This window comes from Stomoxys calcitrans, chromosome 4 (assembly GCF_963082655.1).
Source record: "Stomoxys calcitrans chromosome 4, idStoCalc2.1, whole genome shotgun sequence".
NCBI classification, from domain to species: domain Eukaryota; kingdom Metazoa; phylum Arthropoda; class Insecta; order Diptera; family Muscidae; genus Stomoxys; species Stomoxys calcitrans.
The window spans coordinates 117,525,222-117,535,807 of NC_081555.1; the positions used below are offsets into that span (position 1 = coordinate 117,525,222).

A 10,586-nucleotide genomic window follows, 5' to 3' on the forward strand; every position below is an offset into this window, starting at 1 on the left:
ACAGCTTGCCTAAACCGGTACCTAAGTTGCATTGCTTCAAGATTCGCTTATGTTCGTTGACTACCCTGTTTATTTCCTTATTAATCTGACTCTGGGGTAAGTGGAGTCCGCACAACGAATCCCATCACTGCCTTCGACGGGAAATTGGGCCGCACTTGGGGTATTCGACCGTCTGGTATAAAGCGAGTGGTTGCTGCGTTAATGATGTCTCGGAATTTCCTCTCGGCAGCTAACACATTCGAGGTGTCAGTTCACTAAAGCGACGATTGGTGTACTCTATGAAGACAGCCCAATCGGCCATCTTTGAAAAATCTGCCGGAGATCAGAGGTTCTGAAGTCGGGTGGTCGGTCCATGGTGTGAATTATGGGGAATTGTTCTGATCCCTAAGAATTGACAGCTTGCCAGGATGTGTCATTCAGGAGATAAGGGGAAGCAATGGAAATGTCTGGCGAGCTACTACACCTCCTCATAATCCTAGTGGGGGTATCCTCATTCACCATGCAAAACGTGGAGCCTTTAATCTGCTCTGTCAAAGCTATGCCCCGCTGGTCGTTACCTAGAGGATAATGCTAGAAATGTGATGCGCACTAAAGTCTCCTAGAACCAGACGATTATGGTCAGATAGGAGCCCACTTACGTCCGGCTTGTAAGTCTGGCCATTAATTGGTACACAGTCACCAAACGGCAGTATATATACCATGTATAGCTCTATCTCGGCAATACAGGACCTGACTGATATCCCCATGTACTCCATGTAGGAGTCACTAGTGCCAGGCGTAGAAGAGATAGATCTATACTGAAGGCCAATGCCTCACCTCCATTTCTTAAGCGATCCTTACATATCACATTGTATCCGTGACAACTGTGCAAGCACCAAGGTGTTGGTCAGCTTAGTCTCCTGGATCGCTGCAACCAACATGTTCTTCCGACTCATAAAATTCACTTTCTTGTCTATCTTACCTCGGAGACTGTTGCAATTCAATTGCAAAAATGATACACCTTCTGGAACTGGCCTGGTATTATTGAGACTGCGATGCTGCTGTTGTGTATATTGCCGCACTGGAGAGGTCGAAGGGTCACATAGTACGACGATGACGCTTGTGACCCACTGCTGTCTATGGTCGCACAGCACCTTGCAAAATATTCAGTATGACTACACTCCCGTAGTAACGTAAGGCCAGAGAAAGATCGGAAATGTTACAACTCCATGCACCGGTTACACCTCACCGACACTGACCGATGATGGAGGCGGTTCTGGCAAACCGAACAGAATCCGGGTTTCTTTGCAATCCCGGCACTGACCAGAAGCGTGCAGATAAGGCACTACACGGTATGCCTCTCCTATGACGAAAAAATGACGAACACCTGGTATAGCTCCAAGAGCATAGCAATTCTTATCCATTTTCCTTTGTTTGCCTATGAAGATATATCGGGCAAAGAACTTGAGAAATACGAGCTATGGTGGAGAGTATATAAGATTCGGTCAGGCCAAACTTGGCACGCTTTAACTTGTTGTATATTATTGTTTCGTATTTTGCGCTCCTCCTAACAACCTCATCGTAAATTGATCAGCAGACATTTTCCGCTATCAACAGGCTTTTAGCAGACAGACTGCTGATATAAAATGGCATGCATTTTGCTATTACAACAATATTTCCTTGGTAATAGCAATAAAATTAATAACAACAGTCAGCAGACAGTGTATGCTATTAACAGCAGACTTTTTTCTATGGTTGTGGAATAACTACCACAAATGCCGCCCAGATATTCTATATAAACTGTCAGTCAATTCCAAATTTGATTTGTAAACAGACGTTTCTTTCGAATTTCATCATCTATCGGGGATATGACACTTTGTGCACCACATTGGCCACCAGACAGCACCTGATTTAGTGATTTCCAACTTTTTGTATTGCTATACCCACTGTGCCCATTTTAGTTTTAGAACTGTACACATAATTTAAAACGTGTATTTGTTTAAATATTTCTTTAAATATTTATTTAAAACAAATAATTTTCTTTTGTTCTTCATTAAAACAAATCCAAAATTTTTCATTTTTGTAGCTTAGAATGAAATGCTTATATTAGTTTAGTAATTTGGCCAACTCTAGTGCAGTTTAAGATTATATCCCACCATGGAACGTTGGCAAAACAGAGTGGCTGTAGTGACGGGAGCCAGTTCTGGCATAGGAGCAGCCATTGCCAAGGATTTGGTAATGGCAGGCCTCAAAGTTGTAGCCTTGGCTAGACGGGTGCCTCGAATGCAGCTACTAAGAGACTCTTTGCCAATTGAAAAACGCTCTCAACTTATTATTATGCAATGTGATGTTACCGACTTGAATAATGTGGATAGAGTCTTCGACGAAATTATCTCAAAACTAGGAGGCATCGATATATTGGTCAACAATGCTGCAAGTCTGAAAAATGGTCTATTGTCCACCATGGATATTAAGGAGGTTCAGGAAGTACTTAATACCAATGTCCTTAGTGTGGTCCATTGTACGCAGAGGGCATTCAAATCGATGAAAGATAGAAATTTCAATGGTCACATTATTATAGTCAATAGTATAGCTGGTCATAATGTATTGGCAGGGTTGCCTCAGAGTGTTCCCAGCATAAATATTTACTCACCCACTAAATTTGCTATTACAGCTATAACAGAAATGTACCGGCAGGAATTCCATGGATTGGGTACAAAAATCAAAATTTCGGTGAGAAAAATTAGTTTTCCTCTTCAGTTGAGGTTTTTATCGAAAAAAATGTTTGCATTTCAGAGTATAAGCCCCGGCTTTGTGGACACAGAGCTTTTATTTGACGAACTACGTCAAGCGGTTTCCCACTGCCTGCTACAGTCAAGCGATGTTTCAAATGCCGTTTTGTATATGCTGTCTACTCCACCCCATGTCCAAATCCATGAAATGATTATAAAACCCTTAGGAGAAGCTGTTTGAGGAAGTTTTTAGTATGCGGTTGACAGGCTACAGATTTTTCTTAAATAAACGGTTGAAGTTATAAATCGGAGAGCAATGGAGTTTTTTTTTTATTAATGGCCTTTACAGAAAAGGACAAATTCTTTTAAGGGTCTGATATATACCGCCATTCGAATATTTTGAACCTACACCACAGCTATGCGGCCCCCATAGCTGATCCGTCTCTGACGCTGACTGTCTGGGTTCACATCGCGGCGAGAGCATAAGAAAAACTTTTCAGCGGTGTTATTCCCTTCCTAGTGCTGGCGAGACTTGCGATGTATTTACTAGAGTGATGACTTTTTGACTTTTTTTTTCTCAAAAATAATTTTTGCTTATACAGCTAATTCGGGACATTATGATTTTAAAGTATTAAGTAAAAATATGTGTAACTTAAATTAGTTCTTCGGGTTGTTCTTAAGGCTCTTAGGTTAAAGTTAGCTCCAATAACTAGTTGGGTAACCCTTTCATGTAAATAATGCTCTTCAACTTAGGGGAAGGCTTGCAACTAACTTTTAAGCGAACCTGGGAGACATTAAGCCAAAATTCTTGTACATATTAGAATAGGAACAGGGGCCGCATTTCAATTTGTTCTACTCCCCAAAGCTTCCGAGAGTTTTTAAATGGGTTTGAATACGGTGATCTGAGAGGATCAGACCTGAACAAATCTGTTTTTATTAAAAAAAAAACTAAGGTTTAACGCCCCTGGAGGCAAGTTTTGGAGCATTATCGTTCATAATAACGAATGAAGTTGGCATTACTGTCTCCGTTGTATCTCTATGGAAATGGTGTTCCATACTTTGAGTTTTCATGAAAAACGACAACATATTTGCGATCTAAAGTTGCGCTTACAAGATTCTGTAAGATTCAAATTGAATCGGGTATCTTCACTAATGTTGCTGTGATGCACTGATATATTGAACAGTTGGTGGATTTTCGACAATAACAGTATAAAGCCATTATGCATTAGGATAGGGTTTCTCAAGATTTATCTTTTAAAAAAGAATCAAGGCTCATGGCCTTTGGCCTTTGGCTCATAAATAACTGCAATTTAAGATTTATCTCGAGGTGACCAATCCCATGGATCAGCGTCTGGACTCACTAAGGTCCACAAATTTTGCATACTTATTGAGAAACACATATTTATCCGTTCAAAAGTTTAAGAATTATTTCCAATACTTTTTGATTTTGCAACACTGTGTGCCGCCAGACTTTCGCTAAATATGCAGATATCCGACCGGTCGATGTTCCTTATTGACATTATCTCCATAGCCTTGGCAATTGCAAAGAACTCTGCCTGGAAACTACTGCAATCTCTTTCATGCGATTAGAGACATTTATTGGGTTGCCCAAAAAGTAATTGCGGATTTTTCATATAGTCGGCGTTGACAAATTTTTTCACAGCTTGTGACTCTGTAATTGCATTTTTTCTTCTGTCATTTATCAGCTGTTACTTTTAGCTTGCTTTAGAAAAAAGTGTAAAAAAGTATATTTGATAAAAGTTCATTCTAAGTTTTATTAAAAATGCATTTACTTTCTTTTAAAAAATCCGCAACTACTTTTTGGGCAACCCAATACATATGGTTCCATCTGGAACCCATCTTAATCCACAAACTTAATTTCACCTTTCCGCCAAATAAGGTATAAGCATATGCAGCCTACTATTCACAATGCCCACCCTCGATAGGTAGCGAGTTTGCATGTCGGCCATAGTCCCGCTCAGGTTAGGTTTACAAGAGTCACTGTGTTTGCCACTATGGACATACACCTAAGCCTGTAATCGGCTTGTTGCGCGCTCTAAATACTAAAAAGTAACATCGCAATGGAGAATATAAGACAAGAGTTCCGTGCTACTTTCAAAACCCCTTATTGTTTTCCATAAAACGGCCCTAAGTTGGTTTATGTCTGTTATTGTGTGCCCACTTAAGAACCGATATCTGTTAGCCGCGAAAGCCGGGCAATGACATAGCAAATGCTCAAGCCTCTCATCATTATCTCCACATGCCCTCCATATGCTATCACTTGCCGCACCGATTTAATATATGAGTAAGCTCGTAGCCCTATGTGTCCCGTTATGTTACCGAAAGCTATACTGACCTCCTGCTTACTTCCTTTCAGCAATAGCCTCGTCTTCTCACAATCTGGTTTTCCCCATAGGATTTTCGTCGTCCTACCGACCGTTTCGCTGTTTTACTGTTTTAAATGCGCGTTCCTAGACCATGCCCTTAACTCAGACTGCGTCAACCGAATGGCTTCGGGTTAGTCCCGCTTAACATGAAAGCTGAGAAGTTAAACAGGTATTCACTATTCATTGCCTTAAAAAGTAAGGGCCAGCACACTAGCTTACAAAAATAATATTCAAACACTCCCACAAAGAAGTAAAATTTGGACTTAACGTTGTATATATTCCATGAATTATTCACTATACATAAGACCAGAAGAATCAAGAAGTAGAATAATATCCCAAAAAAGTGCTGTCTTGGAAAAATTCTAGCTCGAGATGGTCAGAGATATCCCCAATTTGTTTTTTTTTTTTTTTGTTCTCTCCATTTAATGTCATGTATTTGGTACATATTGACTCGTCAAAAGTCGGAACATTTTAAGAGTCTAATGAGTGCTGTCCGATTCAAGTTTTTAAGCTCAATAATAAGTGGCCTCCTTTTTATAGCCGAGTTCGAACGCCGTGCCGCAGTGCGACATCTCTCTGCAAAGAAGTTTTTACGTGGCATAGTACCTCACACATCTCGGGCCGAACAATTTTCTTATGATGGTCTCGCCAAAATCCGCAGCCAGTCTTTCAGCATCATAGGCGGACATGCTAACCTCTGCGGTACGGTGACCTCCATTTCGTTTGTAACATCTCGAAATATTGATCTGAGACCCCGTTGAGTCGTATTCGTCTACCGCCGAACAATTTTCTTATGATGGACTCGCCAAGATTCGCACCAGGTCGTTCAGCATCATAGGCGGACATACTAACCTCTGCGCTACGGTGGCCTCCGTTTCGTTTGTAACATCTTGAAATATTGATCTGAGACCCCGTTGAGTCGTATTCGTCTTGACATTTTAAGCCGATTAAACTCTGTCCATCCACCTGCCGAACTTATATAGATATTCACTTGAAATTTTGATGTAGGTAGTTGGGTACTGCAAATGGATCTTATCGGTTCAGATTTGGATAAAGTTCCCATATAAAGTAGTCAACTTGACTTCTTGAGACCCTATAAGCCCCGATTTGGCTGAAATCTGGTGTGTGAAATACCTTTACAATATCCAACACGTACACCAAAACCAGCGCAGATATGTCGATAAATAGATATGAGCCCATATCAACCGATACCGGTATTTGATTTCTTAAGTCCCAATAGATCTCAGAGTTTGTTTGATTTGTCTGAAGTTTATCCCCTTCAACAAGCGAACCAAATCTCTTACGGATAGATGCATTCATAGTTATAGGCCCCTTATAAACCGATTGCGGAATTTGACGTACTGAGTTTCTATACACCGATTTAGAGGAAACTTGGTATGCCTTGGTAGGTCTACGGTAACACCTTCGTACCACCACATAAATATCGCTCCCATAAAAATCGAACTTCTTGAGGCCTTAGAAGATTCAGCCATTACCCGATTTGATTTCTTCAAACTAAACCAGATATAAGGTTAATATGTGTAAAAAAAAAGATTCGGGCCGGCCGAACTTTGCACATTTTCACTTGTTTTCTTTCTTAACAAATTGTCACTTTTTGATTTTTGCAAGCTAGTGTTGCACTTTACGGCTTTGTTGAGATATTAGTTTATCATGTTTCCACGTGTTTATTATACAATTTTCTATAAAACTTTGTTTAAAAATATCTAACTCGTTTGATATCACTAAGCTGTTTAAATATTAGTCACACTAGGGTAAATCTATGAAACAGAAATCCAATGTCAATAGAATGGAGATTATAGTGAATTTTTTCATTTTATTAAAAAATTGTGTTTAAAAATAGCTAACTCGTTTGGCATTAGCAAGCTGTTTAAATACAAGTCACAGTAGGGTAAATCTTTGAAACAGAAATCCATTGTCAATAGAATGGAGATTATAGTAACTTTTTCATTTTATTAATAAAAGTTGGAAATTTTAGTAAAAAAAAAACCTAAATAGTATATAGGTTCATAATCTTAACATCCATTTGGTACAGTGAATTATTTAAATCGCAAAGCGGCCTTGAAGAGTATGGGCCGAAACGTACATGCTATAGACGATTTCTCTGGTGTAAGAAATTTGATTGCAATGGTCATCATGTTTCCCATATCTAATTCTATACAACTTGGTACAGGGTTTTCCGATTTTGATTGTGGATATTGTAGATAGAAATCGCCTCCAGGAAGACCGTACTATGGTCAGGCAGTCTAAAACAGATCTGAGTCCCTGGGTTCTCAATGTGGACACCCAGGCTCACTCTGTTCTCTAGCTTCCATGTAGCATGATCTTCCAGATGGCAGTACTAGGGTTCAATCCAAGACTGTACAGCTGGCAGCAGAGCCTCGTACTCGACTTCAAGGTTCATCTCAGGTATCGGATCGGAAACCTCTTCCCTTCCTTCCAGGAAGGTAGGAATAATCGAGGGGACGATAGGCCTCGATTATACCGCGATGGTATGAGCTGCTCCCATCCTCAATCCATTCTCTTATCACCTTAAGTCTCATAGCCACAGTGTAACCTCACATTTATTCTGTATGTCAATGGGTCGAATATCTATAATAGTCTCCAGCACTCTAGTGAGCGTGGTCCTCATCGCTCCTCCTATGCTAAGACTACATGTTCTCTGAACCTGTTGTATGGTCCTTATGTAGCACTTTTTCTCCATAGCAGTTCACCAAACTACTGAGGCGTAAGTAAATATTGGTACAATCACGCTTCTGTAGAGCCAGTGAACTATCCTCGGATTCAGGCCCCATTTCGAGCCTACTGCCCGTCCACATAATGCCAAACATCTGTGAGCCTTCTCAGTACGCTCCTGAAAGTGACACTTCCAATTCAGTATCCTGTCCAAGATCACACCTAAATATTTGACCTTGTCAGATAACGAAATCATCTTATTGAGGAAACGTGGTGCATTGGCCCACCTTCTTCTTCCTCGTGAATAGGCATATTTCTGTCTTCTCTGGGTTAATTTTAAGACCTCTGGGTCTAGCGCAGTCATATGCCATATGCAAGATCCTTTCGGCCCTTCTGTATAGATCGTTCGGATCCTTACTCCTTAAAAGTATTATAACATCGTCTGCGTAGCAGACGGACCCAAATCCCTCTTCAGTCAGCATCCGTAATAGGTCATTTATATTTATGCTATGGGACACACAATGTATCCACCTGTTCCTTAGCATATGGTTTATCCGGTCTCTAAGGATCGGGTCCACCCGGTACTAGTCTCCACCGACCTTGCCTTGACATAGACATGCTGTTTGTATTTGAGCAGTTTGCTGGATGTCCTACTCTTTATCATGGTGTCCACAATACGTTCCATGGTTTTGAGTAGAAAGGACGTAAGGTCCGTAGGCCCATGGTGTCGCATAACTTGCGTTGCCGGGTTTGGGTATAAATACCACCCTTGCCTCCTGCCAGGCTTTCGGATTCTCAGGCATGTTGTGAAAATATTGGCCAGATAGTAACGCCGGGAATATTCCATCAGGTCCGGGTGACTTAAATGGTTTGAAGCTCCTCAAGAATTCCTTCACCATAAAGTCTCGCCGTATACTGTGGAAAATAGGTTTTCATCAACATCCTCAACATGTCCTCCGTTGTCTCTGCTCTCTGACTCTAAGCCTTATGTAGCGACGCTTAGAGAAAGAGTGTTCCATGGAGACCCTCCATTCAGGAACCTCATCAATGAGATTTTTCGAACATATCGTCAAATCTAATTCCTACTCCCTAATCCTATTAGATATGATAGCGGTGTTACCAATATTAATTATTAAGTGTAATTGGATCGTTAGTATTCAAGAACTCTACCGGGGCTTGGTCCCGCTTATTAGTGTTGGTACTATTCCACGAAATGTGGTAAGAGTTCGCATTGCACCCTATTAGTACCTCGTTTCCTGTCTGTTTTGCTTTCCTCACCAGCTGTTGCAGCTCCGACGTGGTTAGCGGTGTCGGAGAGTCGAAAGGCAGAAAAAGTGATGCCAGGTATGCTTCACCGTCTCCCTATCTCACCACTGTTGCATCCGACTTTGACAACTTTGGGGAAAATATATAATTCATATCTTTATGACAAATAACGCAGATCCTCGGCCGAGTACCAGTGTTAGCGTTTCCATAGAATAATTGGTAGTTTATGTAGTTTAGTCCAGAAACTTTGCTCCGGGTCGGCCATGGCTCCTGAATTAAGGCAGTATGAATCTCGACCTTGCTGATTTTCTCCATCAGAGCGTGTGTATCAGTCTCTCTCCGGCGAAGGTTTATCTGTATTTCCACAATCATTGGTCCTCCAGTAGATGGGCATCTTGGGAGTAGGTAGATCATCACCTACTCCCATCATTTGCTCCCTGCTTTTAAGACTGCATTGACTTTCTTGTAACTGCACTCCATGATGTCATCGTATTAGGTTCTTTGCCTATCCTAGTCTTCCGAATCTTTAAAAGTCGGTAATGGTTCCATTGTCGGGTCCCTGTTCGTTAGGCTGTATTGAGTTTCCATTCCCTATACTGCCTGATGTTTCAATACTAGGATCTTTGCCTATCTTAGTCTTCCAAACCTTAAGTAAATGGGCTTCTTGGGAGTAGGTGATGGTCTGACGCCACCATCGTCGGCTCCGTGTTCAATAGACTACATTGATATTCCTGTCGCGCGCTGTCTAATGTCTCAATATTAGTATCTTTGCCTATCCCAGTCTTCCGAATCTTGAAGTCGTTGATGGGTCCGTCTTTGTTTATCGTAGTCATTCCAGTATTGAAAGAGGCGGTGATTGTTTCATCGTCAGCCCCCTGATCGTTGGGCGGTATTGAGTCACCTGTCACTTCACGGCCTGATGTCTCAATATGAGGATTTCTGCCTATCATAACATTTCCAATCTTGAAAACGACAGTCTTGCTTTCGTAGTGCGCAATGCCTTTAGTCTAAGCCAAACTCGTCACGGAGACTTGATAAATGCCAATCACAAAGAGACTTCTTTCCTCCTTTTCCTCACTGTGGAATACCTCCTACTTCTCTGCTATCAAACCTTAGCTTTGCTTGCCCAATAATCCCAACATGCGTTCCGTCGTAAATTTACTTCCCGATCCCGGGCTGGGGGATGTCCATCTTTCTCACCAGATCGAGCTTTGTGACCTCCCAGGGAGCGTGGATACCTCTGACGAGGTATTTAACGATATCAATACATTCCGCCGACGCAAAACGCAGCGTAAAGATGTACCCTCTGTACTCGCAGCTCATCATTTGTATGGGTAGAATATCTTAAGAGTTCCACACATGTTCGAAAATCCGCTCATTAAGCAGATCCTTCACTTGGGACCGATGATCTGGTGGAATTCTACCGGATGCACTACCGATATTGATAAATAAGCTTATCTTTGCTGCGCTTCCTTGCCACTCTGGCGTATGTGGGCGGCTCCTTATCATTCTCAACGAACATCTTCCC

General features: G+C 41.4%; 1 protein-coding gene across 1 annotated transcript; it reads left to right on the top strand.

Annotated features, from left to right (window-relative positions):
* Nucleotides 1–2,095: 2,095 nt before the first annotated feature.
* Nucleotides 2,096–3,022, top strand: LOC106089537 (farnesol dehydrogenase-like). Its single transcript, XM_013255387.2, has 2 exons — nt 2,096–2,712; nt 2,776–3,022. The coding sequence occupies exons 1-2, from the start codon at nt 2,137–2,139 to the stop codon at nt 2,950–2,952; spliced, it is 753 nt and encodes a 250-aa protein (XP_013110841.1). The 5' UTR covers nt 2,096–2,136; the 3' UTR covers nt 2,953–3,022.
* Nucleotides 3,023–10,586: the final 7,564 nt, after the last annotated feature.